This window comes from Oncorhynchus clarkii, chromosome 33, assembly GCF_045791955.1.
Source record: "Oncorhynchus clarkii lewisi isolate Uvic-CL-2024 chromosome 33, UVic_Ocla_1.0, whole genome shotgun sequence".
NCBI lineage: Eukaryota > Metazoa > Chordata > Actinopteri > Salmoniformes > Salmonidae > Oncorhynchus > Oncorhynchus clarkii.
The window spans coordinates 34,264,699-34,281,661 of NC_092179.1; the positions used below are offsets into that span (position 1 = coordinate 34,264,699).

At 44.9% G+C, this 16,963-nt stretch overlaps 1 protein-coding gene across 1 annotated transcript; it reads left to right on the plus strand.

Moving 5' to 3' along the window:
• Positions 1-1,580: 1,580 nt before the first annotated feature.
• On the plus strand, positions 1,581-5,567 carry LOC139392757 (meiosis-specific nuclear structural protein 1). The gene is made up of 4 exons (XM_071141002.1): positions 1,581-1,735; positions 2,397-2,465; positions 4,575-4,670; positions 5,433-5,567. The coding sequence occupies exons 1-4, from the start codon at positions 1,625-1,627 to the stop codon at positions 5,523-5,525; spliced, it is 369 nt and encodes a 122-aa protein (XP_070997103.1). The 5' UTR covers positions 1,581-1,624; the 3' UTR covers positions 5,526-5,567.
• Positions 5,568-16,963: the final 11,396 nt, after the last annotated feature.

The following is a 16,963-nucleotide window of genomic DNA, read 5'->3' on the forward strand; positions in this document are numbered from 1 at the left end:
ACTGTGTAGTAACTGTAGCTGTGTGTGTAGTAACTGTACCTGTGTGTGTAGTAACTGTGTAGTAACTGTAGCTGTGTGTGTAGTAACTGTACCTGTGTGTGTAGTAACTGTGTAGTAACTGTAGCTGTGTGTAGTAACTGTGTATTAACTTTACCTTTGTGTGTAGTAACTGTGTAGTAACTGTACCTGTGTGTGTAGTAACTTTGTAGTAACTGTAGCTGTGTGTGTAGTAACTGTAGCTGTGTGTGTAGTAACTGTGTAGTAACTGTAGCTGTGTGTGTAGTAACTGTGTAGTAACTGTAGCTGTGTGAGTAGTAACTGTAGCTGTGTGTGTAGTAACTGTGTAGTAACTGTAGCTGTGTGTGTAGTAACTGTACCTGTGTGTGTAGTAACTTTGTAGTAACTGTAGCTGTGTGTGTAGTAACTGTGTAGTAACTGTAGCTGTGTGAGTAGTAACTGTAGCTGTGTGTGTAGTAACTGTGTAGTAACTGTAGCTGTGTGTGTAGTAACTGTACCTGTGTGTGTAGTAACTGTGTAGTCACTGTAGCTGTGTGTGTAGTAATTGTACCTGTGTGTGTAGTAACTGTGTAGTAACTGTACCTGTGTGTGTAGTAACTGTGTAGTAACTGTAGCTGTGTGTGTAGTAACTGTGTCCTTCCTGTCCAGGATGAACCATGTTGTTAAGTTTGAAGGGATTCCCATGTCTAAGGTAAGTGTAAACTGTTGTCCAACTTTAACAAAGACATGTGCATCTCACTGGGACATACATGGTTCTCTCCTGGGTTCTTGTACACTAAGACTTCAGTGCCTTCAAGACAAACTGGGAACTCTGGAAAAAATGAGCTCAAACTGGGACAAATAATTTTGAGCGGTCATCCAACTCGGAATTCCAACGCGGGAACTCAGGCATCTTACTAGAGCTCCGACCTTCTGACCTGAAGATCACTTACATCATGATTTGAACTTTCCCCCCCCCCCCCTGAGTTCCCAGTTGTCTTAAAAGCACAATCAGTCTCCTCCTCTAGTCCATGGGGGGAGGATATGAGATCATGATGTCATTCTGTAGTTCACGAGGGGGATGAAATGAGATCATGATGTCATTATGTAGTCCACGAGGGGGATGTTATTAGTCCACGAGGGGGATGTTAAAAACACTGTCATCCCACTCAAAGTTCCAACTCGGGAACTCAGGCCTCTTTCTAAAGCTCAAACTTTCCGACCTGAAGATCACTGAAGTCATGATTTGACCTTGCATTTTTCAGAGTTTCCTGTTTTAAACGCAGCAAGATTCTGAGTTGGTTGACCAACTGGTTGGTTGACTAATCATTTTCCAAGTAAGAGCTCATTTTTTAGAGTCTGAAATTTTCGAGTTACAAGATTCCAGGTCCCAGCCGTTTTGAACGTGACAGATGTCATCCCAGTAAGGGGGATGTGATGATGTCATTCTATTGTCCATGAGAGGGATGTGATGATGTCATTCTGTAGTCCATGAGAGGGATGTGATGATGTCATTATGTAGTCCATGAGAGGGATGTGATGATGTAATTCTGTAGTCCATGGGAGGAATGTGATGATGTCATTCTGTAGTCCATGAGAGGGATGTGATGATGTCATTCTGTAGTCCATGAGAGGGATGTGTAAGGAGGAGGACTATGCGTTCCTGGGAGAGAAGGGGAACAGCCACAAGGAGACAGACACGCTGGGAGAAGACTGGAAGGAAGACAAAGTAGAGAGGGTGAGTATATACCTCTGTCTCTCTAGGAGAGGGTGGACATCTATCTCTATCTCTCTAGGAGAGGGTGGACATCTACCTCTATCTCTCTAGGAGAGGGTGGATATCTGCCTCTATCTCTCTCTAGGAAAGGGTGGACATCTACCTCTATCTCTCTCTCTAAGAAAGGGTGGACATCTACCTCTATCTCTCTAGGAAAGGGTGGACATCTACCTCTATCTCTCTAGGAGAGGAAGGACATCTACTTCTATCTCTTTAGGAGAGCGTGGACATCTACCTCTATCTCTCTCTCTAGGAAATTGTGGACATCTACCTCTACCTCTCTAGGAAAGGGTGGACATCTACCTCTATCTCTCTAGGAGAGGGTGGACATCTACTTCTATCTCTCTAGGAGAGGGTGGACATCTACCTCTATCTCTCTAGGAGAGGGTGGACATCTACTTCTATCTCTCTAGGAGAGGGTGGACATCTACCTCTATCTCTCTAGGAGAGGGTGCATATCTACCTCTATCTCTCTCTCGAAGAAAGGGTGGATATCTACCTGAGATTACCCTAACTGGGTTTCGTAAACTAGAGGTTTTCTCTGGCCCTTTCTGATTTTACTGGTTCATAACTGCAGCAGTGTGATGTAACTTCCTGTGATGTAACTTCCTATGGTTGCCAGGTGCGGCGGCGTCGGGAGCGAGTGCAGCAGGAGCAGGACAGAATCCGAGACCTGGAGGAGAGTAGGAAGGTAACACACACAGAGAGCCTTTTAATAACCTCACATCCCTCAACACTGCCATGAAGCCAGGCTGCAGTAACTGAAGGTGATTTGCGTCGTAGCGATGGTCGTTCAGCACGGTTCACTGTGAGACTCTGTTCCTGTCCTCAACCAAACACACTGACGCGGGGCTGGAGCTGCTGCCTCAAAGCAGACACTCACACGCTGCGAGCTGAGAGCAGTCTACTCTCTAACAGGCTGTGTCTGTGCATAGGTGCATGTGAAACAAGCATGCTGTTGTGGTTGCTTCCGCTGTGTCTCTGCATCACTGGCAGTCCACATCACTGGCTGTCCACATCACTGACTGTCCACATCACTGGCTTTATACATCACTGGCTTTATACATCACTGGCTGTACATATCACTGACTGTCCACATCACTGGCTGTCCACATCACTGACTGTCCACATCACTGACTGTCCACATAACAGGCTTTATACATCACTGGCTTTATACATCACTGACTGTCCACATCACTGGCTGTCCACATCACTGACTGTCCACATAACAGGCTTTATACATCACTGGCTTTATACATCACTGGCTGTCCGCATCACTGGCTTTATACATCACTGGCTGTCCGCATCACTGGCTTTATACATCGCTGGCTGTATACATCACTGGTTGTCCGCATCGCTGGCTTTATACATCGCTGGCTTTATACATCGCTGGCTGTCCGCATCGCTGGCTTTATAAATCGCTGGCTGTCCGCATCGCTGGCTTTATAAATCGCTGGCTGTCCGCATCGCTGGCTTTATAAATCGCTGGCTGTCCGCATCGCTGGCTTTATAAATCGCTGGCTGTCCGCATCGCTGGCTTTATAAATCGCTGGCTGTCCGCATCGCTGGCTTTATAAATCGCTGGCTGTCCGCATCGCTGGCTTTATAAATCGCTGGCTGTCCGCATCGCTGGCTTTATAAATCGCTGGCTGTCCGCATCGCTGGCTTTATAAATCGCTGGCTTTATAAATCGCTGGCTTTATAAATCGCTGGCTTTATAAATCGCTGGCTGTCCACATCGCTGGCTTTATAAATCGCTGGCTGTCCACATCGCTGGCTGTCCACATCGCTGGCTGTCCACATCGCTGGCTGTCCACATCGCTGGCTGTCCACATCGCTGGCTGTCCACATCGCTCGCTCGCTCGCTCTCTGTCTGTCTGTCTGTCTGTCTGTCTGTCTGTCTGTCTGTCTGTCTGTCTGTCTGTCTGTCTGTCTGTCTGTCTGTCTGTCTGTCTGTCTGTCTGTCTGTCTGTCTGTCTGTCTGTCTGTCTGTCTGTCTGTCTGTCTGTCTGTCTGTCTGTCTGTCTGTCTGTCTGTCTGTCTGTCTGTCTGTCTGTCTGTCTGTCTGTCTGTCTGTCTGTCTGTCTGTCTGTCTGTCTGTCTGTCTGTCTGTCTGTCTGTCTGTCTGTCTGTCTGTCTGTCTGTCTGTCTGTCTGTCTGTCTGTCTGTCTGTCTGTCTGTCTGTCTGTCTGTCTGTCTGTCTGTCTGTCTGTCTGTCTGTCTGTCTGTCTGTCTGTCTGTCTGTCTGTCTGTCTGTCTGTCTGTCTGTCTGTGTCTGTCTGTCTGTCTGTCTGTCTGTCTGTCTGTCTGTCTGTCTGTCTGTCTGTCTGTCTGTCTGTCTGTCTGTCTGTCTGTCTGTCTGTCTGTCTGTCTGTCTGTCTGTCTGTCTGTCTGTCTGTCTGTCTGTCTGTCTGTCTGTCTGTCTGTCTGTCTGTCTGTCTGTCTGTCTGTCTGTCTGTCTGTCTGTCTGTCTGTCTGTCTGTCTGTCTGTCTGTCTGTCTGTCTGTGTGTGTGTGTGTGTGTGTGTGTGTGTGTGTGTGTGTGTTGTTGACGAGATGCCAAAACATGTTTGGAGAGACTGCAAGGTAGGAGCGTTTCTGATTGAACAGTTTCCAGATGTAGAACTCTATCTGTGCAGCAGCCACACACACACACAGGAAACAGTATCCCGGCGGGCTCTGCTGAGGCATGTAACTGTCAGGGGTCAGGGTTTAGAGGTCAGGGGTCAGACCAAGCCCTTTCCATCAAGAGGGAAGAGAGGAGTAACATGCCTCTGTGTGTGTGTGTGTGTGTGTGTCAGGAAAAGGAGCAGCTGTGGCGTCACCATGTAGCAGAGTTGGCCTCCACTCAGGAACAAAGACTCCGAGAAAGACTGGCACGACTCCGTCGCTTCAGGGTAACACACACACACACACACACACACACAACGGCTCGCTCACACACACCTCACTAAGCACCTATTCATTCCTAGAGGTTGACACCATGTCAAATAAATTTGAACCTTTGCAGCTGATCGAAAGCTGTGAGGACAACATGGACATACCTCAGGTTAACATCAAAGAACAGCTTTAGGAGATCTAGAAACACATCTAATGTTTCAAACATGAACATTAGGACTTACGTATCAGAACCCAACCTACAGGGTGCAAAGACTGATACCATTTATCCATACTGTGGTTCAGGAGTAGCAGGGACATTGAGGGTTTATGTACCAAAGACTGGTACCATTTATACATACTGTGGTTCAGGAGTAGCAGGGACATTGAGGGTTTATGTACCAAAGACTGGTACCATTTATCCATACTGTGGTTCAGGAGTAGCAGGGACATTGAGGGTTTATGTACCAAAGACTGGTACCATTTATCCTTACTGTGGTTCAGGAGTAGCAGGGACACTGAGGGTTTATGTAGCAAAGACTGGTACCATTTATCCATACTGTGGTTCAGGAGTAGCAGGGACATTGAGGGTTTATGTACCAAAGACTGGTACCATTTATCCATACTGTGGTTCAGGAGTAGCAGGGACATTGAGGGTTTATGTACCAAAGACTGGTACCATTTATCCATACTGTGGTTCAGGAGTAGCAGGGATTTGCCACCATTAGATTCACTGAAGTGATGTGATCTGAGCGTGTGTGATGATGTCTCTCTCCCTGCAGGACTTCCAGAGGAGTGTGCTAGCAGAGGAGATGTCCCTCCAGACAGACTCTGAGTCCAGCCAAGCCCTGGACCAGCTGCTTACCAGGATCTAGACAACATAGACCTGCAGGAAAGACCCATTTCACAAACAGTTCACAGACAACCTGTCCCTTCTAATCAGTATATATATCTATAGTCATCTCTCTCCACTTGTCTGCTGTTCAGTCTACAGAGTGATCTAGACGGTATAGATCTATAGTCATCTCTCTGTATTAATAATAGGAGCAGTATTAGTAATAGGAGCTGTATTAATAATAGGAGCTGTAGGGGCTGTATTAATAATATGAGCTGTATTAGTAATAGGAGCTGTATTAGTAATAGTAGCTGTATTAATAATAGGAGCTGTAGGGGCTGTATTTGTAATATAAGCTGTATTCGTAATAGGAGCTGTATTAGTAATAGGAGCTGTATTAGTAATAGGAGCTGTATTAGTAATAGGAGCTGTATTAGTAATAGGAGCTGTATTAATAATAGGAGCTGTAGGAGCTGTATAAGTAATAGGAGCTGTATTAGTAATAGGAGCTGTATTAGTAATAGGAGCTGCATTAGTAATAGGAGCTGTATTAGTAATAGGAGCTGTAGGAGCTGTATAAGTAATAGGAGCTGTATTAGTAATAGGAGCTGTATTAGTAATAGGAGCTGTAGGGGCTGTATTAGTAATAGGAGCTGTATTAGTAATAGGAGCTGTATTAGTAATAGGAGCTGTAGGAGCTGTATTAGTAATAGGAGCTGTATTAGTAATAGGAGCTGTATTAGTAATAGGAGCTGTATTAGTAATAGGAGTTGTAGGAGCTGTATTAGTAATAGGAGCTGTATTAGTAATAGGAGCTGTATTAGTAATAGGAGCTGTATTAGTAATAGGAGCTGTATTAGTAATAGGAGCTGTAGGGGCTGTATTAGTAATAGGAGCTGTATTAGTAATAGGAGCTGTATTAGTAATAGGAGCTGTATTAGTAATAGGAGCTGTAGGAGCTGTATTAGTAATAGGAGCTGTATTAGTAATAGGAGCTGTATTAGTAATAGGAGCTGTATTAGTAATAGGAGCTGTATTAGTAATAGGAGCTGTATTAGTAATAGGAACTGTATTAGTAATAGGAGCTGTAGGAGCTGTATAAGTAATAGGAGCTGTATTAGTAATAGGAGCTGTATTAGTAATAGGAGCTGTATTAGTAATAGGAGCTGTATTAGTTATAGGAGCTGTATTAGTAATAGGAGCTGTATTAGTAATAGGAGCTGTATTAGTAATAGGAGCTGTATTAGTAATAGGAGCTGTATTAGTAATAGGAGCTGTATTAGTAATAGGAGCTGTATTAATAATAGGAGCTGTAGGAGCTGTATTAGTAATAGGAGCTGTATTAGTAATAGGAGCTGTATTAGTAATAGGAGCTGTATTAGTAATAGGAGCTGTATTAATAATAGGAGCTGTATTAGTAATAGGAGCTGTATTAGTAATAGGAGCTGTATTAGTAATAGGAGCTATATTAGTAATAGGAGCTATATTAGTAATAGGGGCTGTATTAGTAATAGGAGCTGTATTAGTAGTATATGGACCCTGGGCTGGGGGAGGGGGGGAGGGATCTGATGGACTCTGGGCTGGGGGAGGGGGGATCCAGGTCTGATGGACCCTGGGCTGGGGGAGGGGGGATCCAGGTCTGATGGATGTGTGTAGGATCTGTTTACGCAGATGTGTTCAGATCTAGGTGTGTCCTGGCAAACAGACTAGCCTGCCCTGTCTGTGTGCGTGTGTGTGTGTGTGTGTGTGTGTGTGTGTGTGTGTGTGTGTGTGTGTGTGTGTGTGTCTGTGTGTGTGTGTGTGTCTGTGTGTGTGTGTGTCTGTGTGTGTGTGTGTGTGTGTGTGTGTGTGTGTGTGTCTAGGCGTACGACACACCAAAGTAACTGCGTGCCTGGTTCTCTTTGATGAACCTTTAAAGGAGACCAGGACAAAAGATGTTGATGGACAGAGAGAGAGGGAGAGAGAGAAAAGAATGGGGGGTGGAAAAAGGGAGAGGGGGGGGATATAGAGCGAAAAGGAGGAAGGGAGAAACAGGTGTCTCCTTTGGTCTGCCATTGGCGAAGAGAGAGAGAGAGAGATGTCCCCTCAAGACCACAATCCTTTGTCTGTTTCTCCATCTCACCGCTGATCCCTCTCTTCCACCCAGAGGACAGACCTAGAGAACAGGACCTTTAGCTGAGACTAATCCAGAGCTCTGAACAACCTGATCCCTCTCTTCCACCCAGAGGACAGACCTAGAGAACAGGACCTGTAACTGGGACTAAACCAGAGCTCTGAGCTGCCTGATCCCTCTCTTCCACCCAGAGGACAGACCTAGAGAACAGGACTTGTAGCTGGGACTAAACCAGAGCTCTGAGCGGCTTGTGTTGCTTACTAACACACTGGGTTGGAACATGTTACTGTAACTAAGATCAGTGCCAGAACCATCACCAATAATGAGGTGGGACTTTCACAAAAACATTGTTGAATTGTCCTGAATGGCTGAGCTTGTCAGAACATCCAGATATACTGTGTCACCATAGTGTTTATGATATTGACTTCAGAATAAAAGCGTACATCACTGTAGAGTTTATGATATTGACTTCAGAATAAAAGCATACTTCACTGTAGTGTTTATGATATTGACTTCAGAATAAAAGCGTACATCACTGTAGTGTTTATGATATTGACTTCAGAATAAAAGCATTTGTCACTGTAGTGTTTATGATATTGACTTCAGAATAAAAGCATACTTCACTGTAGTGTTTATGATATTGACTTCAGAATAAAAGTAGAGGAAAGAGTAACTGTTGTGTGTTTCTATTTGTGTGTCTGCATCTCTAGTGTGTGTGTGTGTGTGTGTGTGTGTGTGTGTGTGTGTGTGTTTCTAGAACAAGGAACATAAGTGGAGGGCTACAGTTAGATTCTACCGCTCTCTCCTGTCCTCCATTATACACTTGCATTAACATCTGCTAACCATGTGTATGTGACAAATAAAATTTGATTTTGATTTGATTTGATTTACTAACTCTATCCAGAGAATGAGAATCTCTCTCCTGTCCTCTATTACACTAACTCTATCTAGAGAATGACATACTTGTCTCTCTCCTGTCCTCCATTACACTAAATCTATATAGAGAATGACATACTGGTCTCTCTCCTGTCTAACCCTCCATTACACTGACTCTATCCAGATAATGTCATACTGGTCTCTCTCCTGTCCTCCATTACACTAACTCTTTCCAGAGAATGACATACTGATCTCTCCTGTCCTCCACTACACTAACTCTATCCAGAGAATGACAAACTGGTCTCTCTCCTGTCTAACCGTCCATTACAATATCTCTATCCAGAGAATGACATACTGGTCGCTCTCCTGAATAACCCTCCATTACAATAACTCTATCCAGAGAATGACATACTGGTCTCTCTCCTGTCTAACCCTCCATTACAATAACTCTATCCAGAGAATGACATACTGGTCTCTCTCCTGTCTAACCCTCCATTATACTAACTCTATCCAGAGAATGACATACTGGTCTCTCTCCTGTCCTCCATTACACTAACTCTATCTAGAGAATGACATACTGGTCTCTCTCCTGTCCTCCATTACACTAACTCTATCCAGAGAATGACATACTGGTCTCTCTCCTGTCTAACCGTCCATTACACTAACTCTATCTAGAGAATGACATACTGGTCTCTCTCCTGTCCTCGGGTATACTAACTCTATCCAGAGAATGACATACTGGTCTCTCTCCTGTCCTCCATTACACTAACTCTATCCAGAGAATGACATACTGGAATCTCTCCTGTCTAACCCTCCATTACACTGACTCTATCCAGAGAATGTCATGCTGGTCTCTCTCCTGTCCTCCATTACACTAACTCTATCCAGAGAATGACATACTGGTCTCTCTCCTGTCCTCCATTAAACTAACTCAATCTAGAGAATGACATACTGGTCTCTCTCCTGTCTAACCCTCCATTACACTAACTATATCCAGAGAATGACATACTGGTCTCTCTCATGTCCTCCATTACATTAACTCTATCTGGAGAATGACATACTGGTCTCTCTCATGTCCTCCATTACACAAACTCTATCCAGAGAATGACATACTGATCTCTCTCCTGTCCTCCATTACACTAACTCTATCCAGAGAATGACATACTTTGGTCTCTCTCCTGTCCTCCATTACACTAACTCTATCCAGAGAATGACATACTGGTCTCTCTCCTGTCTAACCCTCCATTATACTAACTCTATCCAGAGAAAGACATCCTGGTCTCTCTCCTGTCCTCCATTATACTAACTCTATCCAGAGAATGACATACTGGTCTCTCACCTGTCTAACCCTCCATTACAGTAACTCTATCCAGAGAATGACATACTGGTCTCTCTCCTGTCTAACCCTCCATTAAACTAACTCTATCCAGAGAATGACATACTGGTCTCTCTCCTGTCTTCCATTACACTAACTCTATCCAGATAATGACATACTGGTCTCTCTCCTGTCTAACCCTCCATTATACTAACTCTATCCATAGAATGACATACTGGTCTCTCTCCTGTCTAACCCTCCATTACACTGACTCTATCCAGAGAATGACATACTGGTCTCTCTCCTGTCCTCCATTACACTAACTCTATCCAGAGAATGACATACTGGTCTCTCTCCTGTCCTCCATTACAATAACTCTATCTAGAGAATGACATACTGGTCTCTATCCTGTCCTCCAGTATTCTAACTCTATCCAGAGAATGACATACTGGTCTCTCTCCTGTCCTCCATTACACTAACTCTATCCAGAGAATGTCATACTGGTATCTCTCTCCTGTCCTCCATTACACTAACTCTATCCAGTGAATGACATACTGGTCTCTCTCCTGTCTAACCATCCATTACAATAACTCTATCCAGAGAATGACATACTGGTCTCTCTCCAGTCTAACCCTCCATTACACTGACTCTATCCAGATAATGTCATACTGGTCTCTCTCCTGTCCTCCATTACACTAACTCTATCCAGAGAATGACATACTGATCTCTCCTGTCCTCCGCTACACTAACTCTATCCAGAGAATGACAAACTGGTCTCTCTCCTGTCTAACCGTACATTACAATAACTCTATCCAGAGAATGACATACTGGTCTCTCTCCTGAATAACCCTCCATTATACTAACTCTATCCAGAGAATGACATACTGGTCTCTCTCCTGTCCTCTATTACACTAACTCTATCTAGAGAATGACATACTGGTCTCTCTCCTGTCCTCGGGTATACTAACTCTATCCAGAGAATGACATACTGGTCTCTCTCCTGTCCTCCATTACACTAACTCTATCCAGAGAATGACATACTGGAATCTCTCCTGTCTAACCCTCCATTACACTGACTCTATCCAGAGAATGTCATGCTGGTCTCTCTCCTGTCCTCCATTACACTAACTCTATCTAGAGAATGACATACTGGTCTCTCTCCTGTCTAACCCTCCATTACACTAACTATATCCAGAGAATGACATACTGGTCTCTCTCATGTCCTCCATTACACTAACTATATCTAGAGAATGACATACTGGTCTCTCTCCTGTCTAACCCTCCATTATACTAACTCTATCCAGAGAAAGACATCCTGGTCTCTCTCCTGTCCTCCATTATACTAACTCTATCCAGAGAATGACATACTGGTCTCTCTCCTGTCTAACCCTCCATTACAGTAACTCTATCCAGAGAATGACATACTGGTCTCTCTCCTGTCTAACCCTCCATTACACTAACTCTATCCAGAGAATGTCATACTGGTCTCTCTCCTGTCCTCCATTACACTTACTCTATCCAGAGAATGACATACTGTTCTCTCTCCTGTCTAACCCTCCATTACACTAACTCTATCCAGAGAATGACATACTGGTCTCTCTCCTGTCTTCCATTACACTAACTCTATCCAGATAATGACATACTGGTCTCTCTCCTGTCTAACCCTCCATTACAATAACTCTATCTAGAGAATGACATACTGGTCTCTATCCTGTCCTCCAGTATTCTAACTCTATCCAGAGAATGACATACTGGTCTCTCTCCTGTCCTCCATTACACTAACTCTATCCAGAGAATGTCATACTGGTCTCTCTCCTGTCCTCCATTACACTAACTCTATCCAGAGAATGACATACTGATCTCTCCTGTCCTCCACTACACTAACTCTATCCAGATAATGTCATACTGGTCTCTCTCCTGTCCTCCATTACACTAACTCTATCCAGAGAATGACATACTGATCTCTCCTGTCCTCCACTACACTAACTCTATCCAGAGAATGACAAACTGGTCTCTCTCCTGTCTAACCATCCATTATACTAACTCTATCCAGATAATAACATACTGGTCTCTATCCTGTCTAACCGTCCATTACAATAACTCTATCCAGAGAATGACATAATGGTCTCTCTCCTGAATAACCCTCCATTACACTAACTATTTCTAGAGAATGACATACTGGTCTCTCTCCTGTCTAACCCTCCATTATACTAACTCTATCCAGAGAAAGACATCCTGGTCTCTCTCCTGTCCTCCATTATACTAACTCTATCCAGAGAATGACATACTGGTCTCTCTCCTGTCTAACCCTCCATTACAGTAACTCTATCCAGAGAATGACATACTGGTCTCTCTCATGTCTAACCCTCCATTACACTAACTCTATCCAGAGAATGACATATTGGTCTCTCTCCTGTCTTCCATTACACTAACTCTATCCAGATAATAACATACTGGTCTCTCTCCTGTCTAACCCTCCATTATACTAACTCTATCCAGAGAATGACATACTGGTCTCTCTCCTGTCTAACCCTCCATTACACTGACTCTATCCAGAGAATGACATACTGGTCTCTCTCCTGTCCTCCAGTATACTAACTCTATCCAGATAATGACATACTGGTCTCTCTCCTGTCCTCCATTACACTAACTCTATCCAGAGAATGACATACTGGTCTCTCTCCTGTCTAACCGTCCATTACAATAACTCTACCCAGAGAATGACATACTGGTCTCTCTCCTGACCTCGGGTATGCTAACTCTATCCAGAGAATGACATACTGGTCTCTCTCCTGTCCTCCTTTACACTAACTCTATCCAGAGAATGACATACTGGAATCTCTCCTGTCTAACCCTCCATTACACTGACTCTATCCAGAGAATGTCATGCTGGTCTCTCTCCTGTCCTCCATTACACTAACTCTATCCAGAGAATGACATACTTGTCTCTCTCCTGTCCTCCATTACACTAACTCTATCTAGAGAATGACATACTGGTCTCTCTCATGTCCTCCATTACACTAACTCTATCTGGAGAATGACATACTGGTCTCTCTCATGTCCTCCATTACACTAACTCTATCCAGAGAATGACATACTGGTCTCTCTCCTGTCCTCCATTACACTAACTCTATCCAGAGAATGACATACTGGTCTCTCTCCTGTCTAACCCTTCATTACAGTAACTCTATCCAGAGAATGTCATACTGGTCTCTCTCCTATCCTCCATTACACTAACTCTATCCAGAGAATGACATACTGGTATCTCTCCTGTCTAACCCTCCATTACACTAACTCTATCCAGAGAATGACATACTGGTCTCTCTCCTGTCTTCCATTACACTAACTCTATCCAGATAATGACATACTGGTCTCTCTCCTGTCTAACCCTCCATTATACCAACTCTATCCAGAGAATGACATACTGGTCTCTCTCCTGTCTAACCATCCATTACAATAACTCTATCCAAATCAAATCAAATCAAATTTTATTTGTCACATACACATGGTTAGCAGATGTTAATGCGAGTGTAGCGAAATGCTTGTGCTTCTAGTTCCGACAATGCAGTAATAACCAACAAGTAATCTAACTAACAATTCCAAAACTACTGTCTTGTACACAGTGTGAGGGGATAAAGAATATGTACATAAGGATATATGAATGAGTGATGGTACAGAGCAGCATAGGCAGATACAGTAGATTGTATCGAGTACAGTATATACATATGAGATGAGTATGTAAACAAAGTGGCATAGTTAAAGTGGCTAGTGATACATGTATTACATAAGGATACAGTCGATGATATAGAGTACAGTATATACGTATGCCTATGAGATGAATAATGTAGGGTAAGTAACATTATGTAAGGTAGCATTGTTTAAAGTGGCTAGTGATATATTTACATAATTTCCCATCAATTCCCATTATTAAAGTGGCTGGAGTTGAGTCAGTGTCAGTGTGTTGGCAGCAGCCACTCAATGTTAGTGGTGGCTGTTTAACAGTCTGATAGCCTTGAGATAGAAGCTGTTTTTCAGTCTCTCGGTCCCAGCTTTGATGCACCTGTACTGACCTCGCCTTCTGGATGATAGCGGGGTGAACAGGCAGTGGCTCGGGTGGTTGATGTCCTTGATGATCTTTATGGCCTTCCTGTGACATCGGGTGGTGTAGGTGTCCTGGAGGGCAGGTAGTTTGCCCCCGGTGATGCGTTGTGCAGACCTCACTACCCTCTGGAGAGCCTTACGGTTGAGGGCGGAGCAGTTGCCGTACCAGGCGGTGATACAGCCCGCCAGGATGCTCTCGATTGTGCATCTGTAGAAGTTTGTGAGTGCTTTTGGTGACAAGCCGAATTTCTTCAGCCTCCTGAGGTTGAAGAGGCGCTGCTGCGCCTTCTTCACAATGCTGTCTGTGTGAGTGGACCAATTCAGTTTGTCTGTGATGTGTATGCCGAGGAACTTAAAACTTGCTACCCTCTCCACTACTGTTCCATCGATGTGGATAGGGGGGTGTTCCCTCTGCTGTTTCCTGAAGTCCACAATCATCTCCTTAGTTTTGTTGACGTTGAGTGTGAGGTTATTTTCCTGACACCACACTCCGAGGGCCCTCACCTCCTCCCTGTAGGCCGTCTCGTCGTTGTTGGTAATCAAGCCTACCACTGTTGTGTCGTCCGCAAACTTGATGATTGAGTTGGAGGCGTGCGTGGCCACGCAGTCGTGGGTGAACAGGGAGTACAGGAGAGGGCTCAGAACGCACCCTTGTGGGGCCCCAGTGTTGAGGATCAGCGGGGAGGAGATGTTGTTGCCTACCCTCACCACCTGGGGGCGGCCCGTCAGGAAGTCCAGTACCCAGTTGCACAGGGCGGGGTCGAGACCCAGGGTCTCGAGCTTGATGACGAGCTTGGAGGGTACTATGGTGTTGAATGCCGAGCTGTAGTCAATGAACAGCATTCTCACATAGGTATTCCTCTTGTCCAGATGGGTTAGGGCAGTGTGCAGTGTGGTTGAGATTGCATCGTCTGTGGACCTATTTGGGCGGTAAGCAAATTGGAGTGGGTCTAGGGTGTCAGGTAGGGTGGAGGTGATATGGTCCTTGACTAGTCTCTCAAAGCACTTCATGATGACGGAAGTGAGTGCTACGGGGCGGTAGTCGTTTAGCTCAGTTACCTTAGCTTTCTTGGGAACAGGAACAATGGTGGCCCTCTTGAAGCATGTGGGAACAGCAGACTGGTATAGGGATTGATTGAATATGTCCGTAAACACACCGGCCAGCTGGTCTGCGCATGCTCTGAGGGCGCGGCTGGGGATGCCGTCTGGGCCTGCAGCCTTGCGAGGGTTAACACGTTTAAATGTCTTACTCACCTCGGCTGCAGTGAAGGAGAGACCGCAAGTTTTCATTGCAGGCCGTGTCAGTGGCACTGTATTGTCCTCAAAGCGGGCAAAAAAGTTATTTAGTCTGCCTGGGAGCAGGACATCCTGGTCCGTGACTGGGCTGGATTTCTTCCTGTAGTCCGTGATTGACTGTAGACCCTGCCACATGCCTCTTGTGTCTGAGCCGTTGAATTGAGATTCTACTTTGTCTCTGTACTGACGCTTAGCTTGTTTGATAGCCTTGCGGAGGGAATAGCTGCACTGTTTGTATTCGGTCATGTTACCAGACACCTTGCCCTGATTAAAAGCAGTGGTTCGCGCTTTCAGTTTCACACGAATGCTGCCATCAATCCACGGTTTCTGGTTAGGGAATGTTTTAATCGTTGCTATGGGAACGACATCTTCAACGCACGTTCTAATGAACTCGCACACCGAATCAGCGTATTCGTCAATGTTGTTGTCTGACGCAATACGAAACATGTCCCAGTCCACGTGATGGAAGCAGTCTTGGAGTGTGGAGTCAGCTTGGTCGGACCAGCGTTGGACAGACCTCAGCGTGGGAGCCTCTTGTTTTAGTTTCTGTCTGTAGGCAGGGATCAACAAAATGGAGTCGTGGTCAGCTTTTCCGAAAGGGGGGCGGGGCAGGGCCTTATATGCGTCGCGGAAGTTAGAGTAACAATGATCCAAGGTCTTTCCACCCCTGGTTGCGCAATCGATATGCTGATAAAATTTGGGGAGTCTTGTTTTCAGATTAGCCTTGTTAAAATCCCCAGCTACAATGAATGCAGCCTCCGGATAAATGGTTTCCAGTTTGCAAAGAGTCAAATAAAGTTCATTCAGAGCCAACAATGTGTCTGCTTGGGGGGGGATATATACGGCTGTGATTATAATCGAAGAGAATTCTCTTGGTAGATAATGCGGTCTACATTTGATTGTGAGGAATTCTAAATCAGGTGAACAGAAGGATTTGAGTTCCTGTATGTTTCTTTCATCACACCATGTCACGTTAGTCATAAGGCATACGCCCCCGCCCCTCTTTTTACCAGAAATATGTTTTTTCCTGTCTGCGCGATGCGTGGAGAAACCTGTTGGCTGCACCGCTTCGGATAGCGTCTCTCCAGTAAGCCACGTTTCCGTGAAGCAAAGAACGTTACAGTCTCTGATGTCCCTCTGGAATGCTACCCTTGCTCGGATTTCATCAACCTTGTTGTCAAGAGACTGGACATTGGCAAGAAGAATGCTAGGGAGTGGTGCACGATGTGCCCGTCTCCGGAGTCTGACCAGAAGACCGCCTCGTTTCCCTCTTTTTCGGAGTCGTTTTTTTGGGTCGCTGCATGGGATCCACTCCGTTGTCCTGTTTGTAAGGCAGAGCACAGGATCCGCGTCGCGAAAAGCGTATTCTTGGTCGTACTGATGGTGAGTTGACGCTGATCTTATATTCAGTAGTTCTTCTCGACTGTATGTGATGAAACCTAAGATGACCTGGGGTACTAATGTAAGAAATAACACGTAAAAAAACAAAAAACTGCATAGTTTCCTAGGAACGCGAAGCGAGGCGGCCATCTCTGTCGGCGCCGGAAGTGTGTGTGAGAGAATGAGAATGACATACTGGTCTCTCTCCTGTCTAACCCTCCATTATACTATTATACTAACTCTATCCAGAGAATGACATACTGGTCTCTCTCCTGTCCTCCATTACACTAACTCTATCCAGAGAATTACATCCTGGTCTCTCTCCTGTCCTCCATTACACTAACTCTATCCAGAGAATGACATACTGGTCTCTCTCCTGTCCTCCATTACAATAACT

Excerpts from the sequence above, each read along its gene's own strand:
- LOC139392757 (XM_071141002.1), top strand. The coding sequence starts at position 1,625 with ATGAGAGGGATGTGTAAGGAGGAGGACTATGCGTTCCTGGGAGAGAAG. Across the intron at positions 2,466-4,574 it reads ACCTGGAGGAGAGTAGGAAG|GAAAAGGAGCAGCTGTGGCG; the intron begins GTAACACACACA and ends TGTGTGTGTCAG. Across the intron at positions 4,671-5,432 it reads CACGACTCCGTCGCTTCAGG|GACTTCCAGAGGAGTGTGCT; the intron begins GTAACACACACA and ends CTCTCCCTGCAG.